Source organism: Lipotes vexillifer, unplaced genomic scaffold (assembly GCF_000442215.2).
Source record: "Lipotes vexillifer unplaced genomic scaffold, Lipotes_vexillifer_v1.1 scaffold97, whole genome shotgun sequence".
NCBI lineage: Eukaryota > Metazoa > Chordata > Mammalia > Artiodactyla > Lipotidae > Lipotes > Lipotes vexillifer.
The window spans coordinates 1,497,271-1,512,269 of record NW_006775688.1 but is presented as its reverse complement, the minus strand read 5'-3'; the positions used below and the strand labels follow the sequence as shown (position 1 = coordinate 1,512,269).

General features: G+C 36.3%; 1 protein-coding gene across 1 annotated transcript in view; it reads right to left on the bottom strand.

Moving 5' to 3' along the window:
- Window positions 1–26: 26 nt before the first annotated feature.
- TSEN15 (tRNA splicing endonuclease subunit 15) overlaps window positions 27–14,999 on the bottom strand; it is a 36,672-nt gene continuing 21,699 nt past the window's right edge. The window contains exons 4-5 of the mRNA XM_007450153.1: window positions 860–1,001; window positions 27–316 (exon numbers count right to left, since the gene is read on the bottom strand). Coding sequence (XP_007450215.1) covers window positions 296–316; window positions 860–1,001 — 163 coding nt within the window. The 3' untranslated portion in view covers window positions 27–295. The remainder of the gene's footprint in view (window positions 317–859; window positions 1,002–14,999) is intronic.

Below are 14,999 nucleotides of genomic sequence, written 5' to 3'. Positions count from 1 at the left end.
GGGAAAGAGGTGGCAGTCTCAACAATGTTCTACCCTTTTGAACACACCCTAGGCATACACTTGTATACAACTATAATTAAACTGTCTCCAGATAAGAAAGTTCTAGAGCAACTACCCTATATTTTTGAATAAAATAAATTCTTCTATCTGGGAAAGTTTTATTCTTCAAAAAGAAAACTTATGGAATGGGACCAGCTAAGTGAACCCTGACTATCTCTGAGATAAAAGATGAATCAGGCTGATGGGTCTCAATCCAATCTTGTGTGAATAAAGCAAGCATCGGGAAGTATAGGTGTCATCTTCTAAGGGAAATATTCTGCAACATAAAGAAAAAAAAAAAAAAGATAAGGATGGACCTTTTCCCCAATAGATAATGTAATTTAAAAGCAAAACTAGGAAGATAGGTAATGTGATTATCCCAATTATGCCAACAATGTATGTAAAGAAATCATATAAAACACATTTACTTATTAAATTGTTCCTGTCAAAATGTCAACCAATTTAACATTTCCTTAAAGAAGTGTTTAAGTGTTCTTAAAACGATTATAAGCCTTTACATTCCATCCCCGCTACTCATCAAATCATTAAATGCATCATGACTTCATGAAGTACTCTGGGAAACTATGAAATTTTCTGTAGAGTAGGGAAGTCAAATTATTTTTGTGAAAACAGCTAGGAACATGTTACTTTGAACAGAACATAGCCATTTCTGAGGTATGAAAAACCAAGTCATTTTTTTTCTTGAATGTTCATATTGCAAAAGAAGTGATGGTTCTGTGAATGGATTGATTCACACTTAAAATCATGTCATAACTTTCTTCTTTTTTCAATGTTTACTGATAGTTGCCCCCAAACTGACCTGAGGATCTGGCAGCATAAATCCATCAGTAAGTTTGTAATAGACTATTGTGGAGTCAGACTCCACTATGGCCAAAGTAAAAGACATCGGCAAATCTGAATCACCTTGCAATTTTCGAGATGCCTTCAAGATCTCCCTTATCCTGAAAATAAAGTCACAACACATTTAGCATTCACAATCACTCAATTAATAATAAGATCAAATACTGTAAAATCTTGGAGAAGAGGTAGGCAATAACATTATTTCCATAATGCGGACTCAGAAAATGTATGAAGGCTCAAATATAAACATTTAAAGTTGTCTTCTTATACAGAAAATCTTGCAAATAAGAGCTATCTACTGACTTTCAGTCCTTCTCTTTTGTATTCACCCATCTCTCCTGATCATCATACCTGAGAGAATCAAAACTGCATTTAGGAACCAACAGAATGGGACACTAACAGTATTTAGTGCATCTAAATTAGCTAAAGATCCCGGTTACTCATTTTTCCATTTTCCAACTTGGTATCTTACAGTGGAACAATTTGGTTTTCAAGTTTGTTTCTTTAAAAATAGACTATAATAAACATTTCCCCATGTTTCTACTGGTGTTAATAATTACAACCTTTATATGGCTATATAATATTCTATTGCTTCATAATTTATCCAATCATTCCCCTATTGCTGTAAAGTTCTTTCAGGTTTTTTGTGAGGAGGAGGGTGCTAATAAAGATAAGCTGTAATAATCATCTTTCTGCAGGTAGTTGTTTCTTTTTAAGTAATTCTGTTGGGTCTTTCCAGGTATCAGAATTATTAGATACGAATATAGATATTTTTGCAGCTCTCAATATGTATTCTGTTACTTAATAAAAGCTAAAAGAAAAATATATAGAGAAAAAACTTTTTTGTAAAATTATATATCAAACATCAATGTTATAAAGGATTTCAGCTTGCTTGCTGTGGAAAATAATCTACTAAATACAATATCTAGGTCTTCAAAACACTATTAGCTTTTGTTTACCACAAACTAAAAATCCTTATTACCTACTCAATAAAACCTGTATTCAATAATTCAGTAAAATATAATCTCCAGAGGAGCTTTCTTAAAAAGGCAAATAAAAAATGATCAGTTGTTTTTTCATGAAGGTAACCAATTTTCCAGGAATTAGAAAAAGATTTACTAGCATATTAACATGCTACAACTGAATACATAAATAACTCAACACTATATTCTCTTTAACAAAAGTCTGATTTGTCCCTTTAAATTCTACTCCCAACCCTAAGTAAAAATTTTTGTGATTCTTCACCCATCCTACTAGCTACTGAATCTATAAAGTATCTAAAAAGAAAAGTCTCTGCTTTGAAATACTCTTCCTATAGTAATTATAATGCTTTTTAAAAAACCTGTGGTGGAGACAAGATTTTAAAAGTGATTTAAAACAGCAATAAACTTCTAGAAAAGCTGAAATTAAATTGTTCTTGCTAAACCATCATTTAGTCACTACGTATGTTACAGAGTGATAACTGGTTTCTTAAAACAGTCACAAAAAGCTGCTTACCTACTATCATTTAAATTTCACAGGTATGTAATCAGATATGGAGAGAATGAGTTTATAAGTTTGTTTCCTCATAGTCAAACCATTTCTAAAATGACCTTGAAAGAGTCAATTCAACAATATGGCAATACTGGATAAATAAAATGTTTACCTGACAAAATCTTAATTCCTTTTCAAGAGTCAGCAAAGCATCATCTTCTCTCTGAAGTCTTCCCTGCCACCTTTCCCCAACCCTACAGAGGCACCTTGTGCAAACCAACATTACTGCAATCACTACCTTGTATTTATATTTACATCTAAGTGTCTGTTTTCCACTGGATTGTACCCATTTTGAGGGTCAAAGCTTTTTTATAAAAACTGCTAATGCTCAATATATAGTAGAATACTTGGATAGAATGAATGAGGCTTTTTTTTTCTTATAATATTTATTTATTTACTTCATTTATTTTGTCTGTGCCGAGTCTTAGTTGCGGCATGCAGGATCTTTAGTTGTGGCACGTGGACTCTTAGTTGCAGCACACATGTGAGATCTAGTTCCCCGACCAGGGATCGAACCCGGGGCCCCCTGCATTGGGAGGGCGAAGTCTTACCCACTGGACCACCAGGGAAGTCCCTGAATGAGGCTTTTTGAATGAAGGTTTCCATATGGCTATAACTAACTCTTCAGGCATATAAACTTTAAAATATTTCTGATAAACATTTTTCTAAAATTTATTATGCAATTCAATTACACTAAATAAAAGTTAAACTTGTCTTGACAGCTCAGGATCATCATTTTTGGTACTTATTACTGTAGATGACAGTGGTAGATGGTGTAGCAAATAACTCCTTAGAATTTAATTTCTTAAAAGTTTCTGGGGCTTCCCTGGTGGCACAGTGGTTGAGAGTCTGCCTGCCGATGCAGGGCACACGGGTTCGTGCCCCGGTCCCGGGGGATCCCATGTGCTGCGGAGCGGCTGGGCCCGTGAGCCATGGCCGCTGAGCCTGCGCGTCCAGAGCCTGTGCTCCGCAACGGGAGAGGCCACAACAGTGAGAGGCCCACGTACTGCGAAAAAAAAAAAAGTATCTGATATTTGCTTGCTTTTTGTTCATCAAAACAGTCAAATTGTTTTATCATTTGTCTCTATACCAGGGCCTGGCAAACTATGGTCACCTGTTTTCTATGGTTCATGAGCTAAGAATAATCTTTACTACATCTTTAAATGGTACATTTTGAATGGTCATATAAGTACCTACATAATAGCCTCGATTTTGCCACTCTGTCCGCAAAGCCCAACATATTTACTATCTACCCCTTTAAGAAAAGGTTTGCTGACCCCTACTCTACATTATGAAAAAGGTTAAGGGGGCTTCCCTGGTGGCACAGTGGTTAAGAATCTGCCTGCCAATGCAGGGGACATGGGTTCGAGCCCTGGTCTGGGAAGATCCCACATGCCGTGGAGCAGCTAAGCCCCTGTGCCACAACTACTGAGCCTGTGCTCTAGAGCCCGTGAGCCACAACTACTGAGCCCGCATGCCACAACTACTGAAGCCCACACGCCTAGGGCCCGTGCTCCACAACAAGAGAAGCCACCGCAATGAGAAACCCACGCACCACAACTAAGAGTAGCTCCCGCTCGCCGCAACTAGAGAAAGCCTGTGCACAGCAACAAAGACCCAATGCAGCCAAAAATAAAAATAAATAAATGTTATTTTTTTTAAAAAGGTTAAGAATAAAAACGGTAAGATATGATCACCAAGGCAGTGTTCCTTTTTTTTTTCAATATTATTTATTCAAAAGTCAGCACAGAAGGTTTCACTTCTAATGAGGATATAAAAGATCTCAAAAGACCACCATTCCTATGATAATAAAGAGAAAACACCTGATTTGCTTAACAATACGCCATCTTTCTTTAATGCCATAAAAGAGAGGTAAACACAAAGAAGTTTAAAGGAACTAAATTCCAATGAGCAATGAGCCCTTCCAGAGTAGAGACCAAGACACAGCCACTTCCATCCCTGCGGGCAACTGCTAAGTCTGGCCACAGTGGCTGGAGGAGTAAGCCAGTCATACACAAGCAACTTCATTGGGACCAGGAGAAAACAGCACTACTTGTAAAAATGGCACATGAACTGGCATGGTGGAATGGAATCTTAAAAGCCACCAATCCCTCCAGTTCACCAACTCTCACTCATGGGACTTTTGCTGTGTTTAAGCAACAGCACGAGAATCTGGGGAAGGGACTGGAAAATGGCAAGTAAGCTCTAATCACTAAGCCCTGCTGAAGAGGCTGATCCCATTCTTAAGACATTTGAAATCAAGAAGAGAACTGAGATAACTGAAGCTGCAATTCAGCCATGATTCCTATTGACTTCTGATTTGATTGACTAAATTAGACACTAATCTACCTGCCAGATAGAGGAAAGGATGAGCTCTTTGGAGGCGGGGAGTAGATTCGACATCTGTCTATCAACATCAGTCTTTTTTTCATACACAATGTCCAGCATCCAGTGAAAAACTCTAAGCTATGCGAAGAAGCAGGAAAATATATCTAATAATCAAGAGCAAAAAGTCAATACAAGATGGCTGTCAGAAAACTAAGGCTGTTGAAAAACAGATGTTGGAATTAGTAAAGACTCTAAAATAACTATAATAAATGTTATAGCACTGAGGAAAAAGACAAAATGAGTGACAAGATGAAAAATATAAGCAAAAAAATGAAAATTCTAAAGAAAATGAACATTTTAGAATTAAAAAATGTATTTTCAAAGTATTGACTAGGCTTAATGGTAGATTAGACACAGCAGAAGAAAGGATTTAGTGAACCTGAAAACAGGTCACAAGAAACTTAACTGAAGTACAAAGAGAAATTTTTTTTTCTTTAAATAAAACATCAGAGGCCGTTGATGCAATATCAGTTTAACATATGTGAAAATAGAATTACAGAGGAAAATAAGGAGAGAATGGTGTGTGTCTTAGTCCATTCAGGCTGCTATAACAAAATATCACAGACCAGGCAGCTTATAAACAACAGATATTTATTTCTCAGGGTTCTGGAGGCTGGAAAGTCCCAGATCAAGGAACTAGCATGGTCTCATTCTGGTGGGGGTCCTCTTCGTGGCTCATAGCCAGCACCTTCTTACCGTGTCCTCACATGGTAAAAGGGGCAAGGGATCTCTGTACGGTCTCTCTCTCTTTTTTTTTTTTTTTCAATAAGGCCCACCCGGATAATCCAGGCAAATCTCCCAATCACAAGATCCTTAACTTGATCTCATCTGTAAAATCTCTTTTGCCATAACATATTCACAGATTTCTGGGATTAGGCTGTGGGCACTGTCAACTACAAATTGGCACTTGCCATTAGCACTTGCCATCTACCTCTACAAGAATTAAATCACGTGCTACTGCAGCTGCTGACTTTCGACACCCCCTGAAAGGAGTTCAGTGTGGAGAGCAGAAATGAGGCACCCTGTGCTCTGGGAAAAACTAGCAGAACAGGTCTTCCGATAGTTAGATATTTTCAGGAGCTGATTTTATGAGCCCAATTCTTGTATCTCCTCATATCTAGAAAAGCACTAAAATCCTCTGTGGTGACGTCTGCTCCTCATGACTAGCAGAAACCTTCTGCAAAAAATATGTGCTTAATTGCAGGTACTCCCCCTTCACCAAAATCACATATATACTGACCTTCCTCCCTACCTCTTTGGAGTGGTTTCTCAGAGCTATCTGAAATGTGAGGTCTTTTTTTAAGGCACTCATTCCATTTATGAGGGCTCCACCATCATGGCTTAAGCACCTCCAAAAGTCCCACCTCCTAATACTCAGGGTTTAGGATTTCAACATATGAAACACAGGGGATACATTCAGACTATAGCAGTATAGAAGAAACAGCTGAGACTTTTCCAAAATTGTTGTCTCTGAATGTAAAGTGTCTCTTTTACAGACAGCATGTAGTTGGATCTTATTTTTATATCCAGTCTTATAATTTCTGTCCTTTGATTGCAGTGCTTAATCCATTCACATTTAAAATTAATACTGATATTGTTGGATTTATATCTGCCATTTTGCTGTTTGTTTTCTATATATCACATGTCTTTTTTGTTCCTCTGTTCCTCCTTTACCACCTTCTTTTGTAATAAATTGATTTTTTCTAGTGTACCATTTTAATTTTAATTTGTGTTGACACCGAACAACACAGATTTGAACTATGCAGGTCCAATTATACATGGATTTTTTTCAATAAATATGTACTATAGTACTACATGATCCCTGGTTGGTTAAATCTGTGGATGCAGAACTGCAGATACAGAGAGTCAACTGTAAAGTTACACTTGGATTTTCAACTGTGCAGAGGGTTGGCACCTCTAACCCCTGCACTGTTCAAAGGTCAACTGTACTTTTTCGAGTTTCTTAGTGGTGGTTCTAGAGATCACTATAATACATTAGTATCTTAATTTATCACAATTTACCTCAGATTAATACTAATTCAATTCTAAAACAAATATAGAAACTCCAATATAACTTTCATTCCTTTCTTCCTCCTTTGTGCTATTATTGTCATATATATTATGCCTATATATTATAAACTCAATACAGTGTTATATTATTGCTTTATACAATCTTATGTCTTTTTAAAAATTTAATAGGAAAAAGGATAAAAAATATATTAACCTACATATTTAATATTTCTGATACTATTCATTTCTTCAAGTTGGTCTCCGATATCATTTCCTTGCTTCAATATAGCCCCATCCTTTGTGTTAATATTGTCATAAGTATTACTTCTTAATATGCTATAAGTGTGATCAGTTGATTTTTGACAAAGCTACAAAGGCAATTCAATGGAGAAAGTCTTTTTAACAAATGGTGCTGTAATCTGAAGATAGTATACCTCTATGTCTACAAATAGGATTATTTTAAGAATCAATGAGGTGGCATACATGAAAAGGCTTTGCAAACTGTCAAGTAGTCACTGAATACAGTATTATTATATATAGTATCTATACCACATTTGCATTCTTGCAAAGGTAGTGTAACCACTACCTTCCCCTTAAAAAATAATTGCCACCTATGCCGAATTGTATGACAATTGGCTAGATTACTGTTCATATCAGAGGTTTACTTTAGAAAGAGATAAAGCAACCATAAATATTAATCAGAAACCTTATTACACAGCACTGATGGAAAGTAACACTCTGAAGCCACTATAATACACATAACTTAAAAATAAGTTTCTTTAAATATCCCTAACTGGCAGAGTATGACGAAGACGGGACACAGACGGAAAGGGAAATAAAACCTATTAAGACAACTTTTACGTATTTTCTTTTTCTCAATATCGGACATGGTTTAAATCAGAAATGTACATACATACGTGTGTGCGTGTGCATGGTTGTTTTCCTAATGTAAACTGTGTGGGAACTCTAGACCATATACTAAAATTTAGGATAGAAATTTCCATCTCATTCATATTTGTTTCCAGAGTTCTTTGATATAAATAGCAAAACATTTTCAGACTTACTCAAAACACCCATGTGGGAAATGCTAACATTTGAAAATTAGCTCAGAGTTGTAAAGGGGGTATTGTCTTCGGAGTTGAGGGAAATCACTGTCAAAATGAAATGGAAGTTCCCCTCTCAGAGCTCTGTTTATCCTACTTGGTAGCGTAGGGGGAAGTTACCAATGAATCTTCGCAGTAATAACAGAATAAAATAGTTTATCTGCCTCTGTTACCCAAAGCACACTTGGGAAGTCTTACAAAGATTCTTGTTCAGGATCTCTTCTAGTCAATTTTTAACATATGTTTAAAGTAATGCCATCATCTTTGCCCATTTGAGATCTGTCCTGTTTGTTTCCTTTATGGGATACTAATAAACTCCTAAAAATGTTTACTTTGCCTTTAAGTCAACAGAGTGCACAATCTCAATATAACAACAACAGGTTCCAAAGTTCTATTTTAAAAATCACACATGGTTGTAAAGATGCTGAGGACACTGAAGCATCACTAAAATACAATAGTCTCACTTAACCTCTAACAAGCTTACAGCTTGAAATCTTAATTTAGAAACCACAGAACAAAGTTTCCTTATATGCATATTTTTTAAAAGCTCAGTTCTTTGCAAAAATATTGTAGAGATGTTTCATCACACAAATCTAAAATAATAATTTAGATAATAAAACCCTTTATGGTTCATATGTGATAGTAATACACATATGTAAAACATAACCTATGTATTAATAATAAAAATTTCAGGTTCTGAGTTCATTATATTTTAAGGGAAAAAATCCCATCTAAAGAAAGAGATAAATCAGTAATAATCATAGTTGTTCATGAACAGTAACAGAATTTGATGTTTATAACAGGTTTTTCTTTCTCGTAATTGTTCAGAGAGGAGCTCAGCATACTGAAAACAGAGTGGCTCCCAAGTTTAACAAAGCTAACTTGAGAATGTGCCTGAGGCAAACATATAAGGAACATTATTCGGCTACTGCCCTTTCTCCAAGCTATTCAAATGCTTTCCATAAACCTTAGCATTCATTTTTTTGGTAACAATCCTACAATAGAGACTAAGTAATCTCTGGAGATTTGCACAGAGGACAAGAAAGTTGAAGACAACATTAATTTTAACCTCAATGTTGTCAAACTAGAATGCATCATGGGTTAAAATTATTATTAATTTCAACCCACAGAAAGCAATATCTCCTCCTGTCCTCTTCAATGTAGCCAAACTGATACACACTGTAGCTTCATCAATAAAAGATATTAACTCCCTGATCTGCCTCATTATGATATATTGAAACGACACGCAATAATGCAACTCTGAAACACAATGCAAAATTAAATTGGTGCCCACGGTGCCTTATTCATCCACAGGCTCAGTCCTGAAGAAAGTTTCAAGAATAACAGACCACCTCCTTAGGAATCATGCCAATGCCTTCCTCCTAAAAAATCAAGGCAGCTAAAAGCCCAAGGGGGTTTACTGAACAATTAAGTGCCTGTGTGGCTATTCACCCCAGTGGGAAGCCATTCTAAAATAAACTACAAGCTTTTTTTGAGGGTAAGAAAAAAATGCTATGTCAGTTGAAAGAAGCTGCCAGAATTGGGGGTTTCACCAGAAACAGATTTCCAACAGAGGTAGTATGAGGACACACATCCTGATATGCAGGGAAGCCAAATGACAAATCGTTTTACTAGTTATTAGACTTCAGGCCTCACATAAAATAATGATCATTTAATGAATTTGTAATAAAGAATATACTTTTGGAGAGAGGAATATTTTTGATTACAGGGAAATAATAATGGAGTATCATTCAAAAAATATGTAGCTTTTCAGAATTAGATTTCATAACTTTAAAAATGTTCTAAAGAAGGAACTCAGTTCTATTAACCCTTTACTGCACCATTAATACAAGTCCTTTTTCCAAGGCACTAAGGAAAACTAAGGGTTGAAGTGGGGGTGGGCGTGTTGAGGAGGGGAAGATATGGATGAAAACGAATTTAACTAAAAGGTAAGGAGACTATTCATAGCATTGGCAGAGTGACTCTCCAGATCTGTGATTGTTCTCTCCTCAGATGCATACCAGTTAGAGTTACAGTGTAAGGTGTGGGAAATAATGATGAATTTTGCAGACATTCTAATTTTTTAGAAACTCTTGGAAGGTTGCTTGTAGCAACCTTACGTTCTTTAAGATATTATTTAGCAAGTCTCTGTTGCAGGAACTAAGTAGTCTGAGTGAGTTCACTCATACAACAAATACATATTTAACCCCAAATACCAGGTACCAGGCTGGGCACAGGGGAAATAGCAACGAATAGAACAAAGTTCCTGTGTCCATGGAGGAAGTGGGGGAAGAAGAGAGTAAACAAAAAAACAAACAAACAAACAAATAACCAATATATAGTATATTGAGTAGTGACAAATGCTGTGTTATTAAAGGAAGCCCACTTCTCAGGATGCAATAGTACAGAGGGTGAGATGATAGTAGCTTACACCAGAGTGACAGAGTATTGCAGAAGCGGTGAGAAATGGTCAGATTTTGGATATACTTTTACAGGAGAACTGACAGAATTTGTTAACAAATTAATTTGGAGGTCTGAGAACTGGGTGGACTAAAACCAGTAAGAGACATAGCAAGGTTAATATATGAAAGTCAATGTTTTCCTACATACCAGCAATAAACAATTGGAATTTCAAATGAAAAACATAACACCATTTACATTAGCATAAAAAAAGTGAAGTATTTAGGTATAAACCTAACAAAAATATGTACAGCATCTGTATAAGGAAAACCATAAAACTCTGATGAAAGAAATCACAGGAGATCTAAATAAATGGAGAAATAGTCCATATTCCTGGAGAGGAAGGCTCAATACTGTTAACATGACAATTCTTCCCATTGTGATCTATAAATTAAGCAAAATCCCAACCAAAACCCTAGGAAGTTATTTTGTAGATACTGACAGATTGATTCTAAGTTTATATGAAAAGGCAAAAGACCTAGAATAGCCAACACAATACCGAAAAGAACAAAGTGAGAGGACTGACATTACCTGTCTTCAAGACTTACTATAAAGCTACAGTAATTAAGACCATGTGGTATTGGTGAAGGAATGGACAAATAGGTTAATGAATTAGAATAGAGGGCCCAGAACTGACCCACATAAATACAGTCAACTGATCTTTGACAAAGGAGCAAAAGCAACTCAATGGAGAAACTGTTTTGTCAACAAATGGTGCTAGACAACTGACATTAACATGCAAAAAAATGACTCTAGACACACATCTTTCACAAAAATTAAACTCAAAATGGAACATAGAACTAAATGTAAAACACAAAATTATAAAACTTTTAGAAGACAACATAGGAAAAAATCTAGATGACTTTGGGTTTGATGATGAGCCTTTAGATACAACACCAAAAGCATGATCTGTAAGAGAAATAATTAAGTTGCACTCTATTAAAATTAAAATCTTCTCTTCTCCAAAAGACTATTAAAAGAATGAAAAGAGAAGCCACAGACTGGGAGGAAATATTTGCTAAACACATATCTGATAAAGGACTTGTATCCAAAATACATAAAGAATTCTCAAAATTCAACAAAAAGAAAACAAACAGCCCAAATAAAAAATAGGCAAAAGATCCAAACAGATACCTCATCAAAGAAGATACACAGATGGCACATAACCATATGAAAAACTTCTCAACATCATAGGTCATTAGGAAATTGCAAACTAAAAAAAAAGAGAGACACTACTATGCATAAATTAGAATAGCTAAAATTCAAAAAACTAACAGTACCATGGTGGCGAGGATGTGCATTGCTAAGTGAAAGAAGACAATCTGAAAAGGTTACATATTGTATGATTTCAAATATACCATTCTGGAAAATGCAAAACTACAGAGAAAGTTAAACGTTCAGTGGCTGCCAGCAGTTCAGGGTCGGGGCAAAGGGATGAATCTATGGAGCACAGGGGATTTTTAGGGTGGGAAATCTATTCTGTGTGTAATGGTGTATACATGACATTATGCACTTGTTAAAATCAATAGAATTGTACAATAAAAAGAGTGAATCCTAATGTAAACTATGGACTTTACTTAACAATAATATATCAATATTCGTTCATTATTTGTAATAAATGTATCACACTAAGACAAGACAATAGTAACAACTAATAAACACTGTGCTGGACTGGAGCTTATATGCAAAACCTCTGTACTATCTGCTCAATTTGTCTGTAAATCTAAAATTGTTCTAAAAAATAAAGTATAGACAGATAGATAGAGAGAGATAACTATCTCCAAGGTTTTTGGCCTGAGCCTCAGAATGAATAGAGTTGCCATTTACTGAAAGTAGGAGCCGTTTAGGGGACAAATACAGAATTCTTTTTTTCTTTTTTTTAACATGTACTATTCTTTTTCAAATTCTCTTCCCATTTAGGTTGTTATATAATATTGAGCAGAGAAAATAATCTGAAAAGAATTTGAAAAAGAATAGATACATGTATATGTATAACTGAATCACTTTGCTGTACACCTGAAACTAACACAACATTGTTAATCAACTATACTCCAATATAAAACAAAAAATTTTTTTAAATAAGAAAAATATTGAGCAGAGTTCCCTGTGCTATACAGTAGGCCCTTGTGGGTTATCCAATTTAAATATAGCAGTGTGTACATGTCAGTCCCAAACTCCCTAATTATTGCTCCCCCCTGACCCATCCCCCCCAGTAACCATCAGTTCATCTTCTAAACTCAAAAGCTTTTGCACAGCAAAGGAAGCCATAAACAAAACGAAAAGATAACCCACAGAATGGGAGAAAATATTTGCAAAGGATGAGACCGACAAGGGATTAGTCTCCAAAATTTACAAACAGCTCATGTGGCTTAATATCATAAAAACAAACAACCCGATCAAAAAATGGGCAGAAGACCTAAATAGACATTTCTCCAAAGAAGACATACAGATGGCCAAGAGGTACATGAAAAGATGTTCAACATCACTAATTATTAGACAAATGCAAATCAAAACTACAGTGAGATAACATCTCACGCCAGTTAGAAGGGCCATCAACAAAAAATCTACAAACAATAAATGCTGGAGAAAGTGTGGAGAGAAGGGAATCCTCCGACACTATTGGTGGGAATGTAAATTGGTACAGCCACTGTGGAGAACAGTATGGAGATTTCTTAAAAAACTAAAAACAGAGCTACCATATGATCCTGCAATCCCACTACTGGGCATATATCCAGAGAAAAAGATGGTCTGAAAGGATACATGCACTCCAATGTTCATTGCAGCACTGTTTACAATAGCCAGGACAAGGAAGCAACCTAAATGTCCATGGACAGGTGAATAGATGAACAAGATGTGGTGCATATATACAGTGGAATATTACTCAGCCATTAAAAATAATGAAATAATGCCATTTGCAGCAACATGGATGGACCTACAGATTGTCATACTGAGTGAAGTAAGTCAGACAGAAAAAGACAAATATCATATGATATGGCTTACATGCAGAATCTAAAATAAAATGGTACAAATGAACTTATTTACAAAACAGAAAGAGTTCTTTTTGGACATGGCAATTTGAGATGCCATTTAGATCAGTGGAGATGTCAAGTAGACAGTTAAATATGAGTCTTAGATTCATAGAAGAGGCAGAGGAAGAGACATAAATTTGGAAGTCATCAGTATATGGATGATATTTAAAACCATGGAACCAGATGAAGCTACCAAAGAAGAGAAAAGCTCAGAGGCCTAAGCCCTAGAACATTTTAACATTTTGAGGCGAGGAACTTGAAAAGGTTCAACAAAGGAAGCTTGTGAAATAGCAAGAGATGGAGGGAGTTACTTAATCTCCTCAAATCCCTAAAATTTGGTTTTGCACTAACCGCTGGTCATTTCCTATATCCTCGCAGATTTGTATATTTTAATTGGTATCTTTAGAGAAAATGGAAACAAGCATTACAATTCCTAATACTCTGATTCAAATAATTTTCCTACTTTTTTTTTTTCAGGATATACCAGCATCTCCCAAAGTGGCAAAACACTTGATTTAACTTTCTCTTATCTTTGAATTCCCTAACCCTTTCAGCCTCTCCTGATCTATTGCTTATCAGGAGAAGGGGTATTATTTCCATATTTTCTATCTCTGTCTCTCCTTCCTTCCCTCCCTCCTCCTTCTCCCATTCCCATCTCTCTCACATCAACACACCACACACCCCTAATCCAGGGCTTTCTCACCAGTTGCAGGCATGCCCTCCCTCTGCCATTACTAATATCCCGTTTTAAGGAAACATTTGCAGTTTCCATGCTCTCTCAGATCTCAATACCTTGCTCATGTTATTACTTCTGTTAGGAACATCCATCCCCAACTCCATTCCACATGGAATGCCTACACATATTTCAAACAGCTCGCCCTGCAGGAAGCTTTCTCAGCCTCCCACACCTCCTGTATCACCAGGCAAGGTTCTATCTCCTCCCTCTGCAATCCTCCTCAGTGCCTCGTACACGTCTCTCATTACATTCATCACGATGGCTATAAATGTCTGTCCGTCTCAGCTAAAGACTGTGAGCATCTTGTGATGTTTTGGATCCCTTGAGTCCAGCACACAACAGACGCCTAGTAAACGAATGAGCAAACTAGAAAATGCTGGAGTAATATGCAATTTACTTTTTTATCCTTTCCCCCCAAACCAAAACATGCTTCTTTGACTCTAGATAGTCTATAATTATATTAATATTCATTTATATTCATTACATTTAATGCTTAAAGAAAAAGTATAATTATATACATTCATAGTATTTTTACTGAAAGTTATATTATTTTAGTATAAGAACAATAAATAAAATTTTAATTTTTCCTACACATCTCAGTGTTTTAAAATATGGGTTCTTTTTCTTCTCCCTATAAAAACACTGGTACAATGAATTTAAAAATAAACAGTTGGGGCCTCCCTGGTGGCGCAGTGGTTGGGAGTCTGCCTGCCAATGCGGGGGACACGGGTTCATGCCCTGGTCCGGGAGGATCCCACGTGCCGTGGAGCGGCTGGGCCCGTGAGCCATGGCCGCTGAGCCTGCGTGTCCGGAGCCTGTGCTCCGCCAACGGGAGAGGCC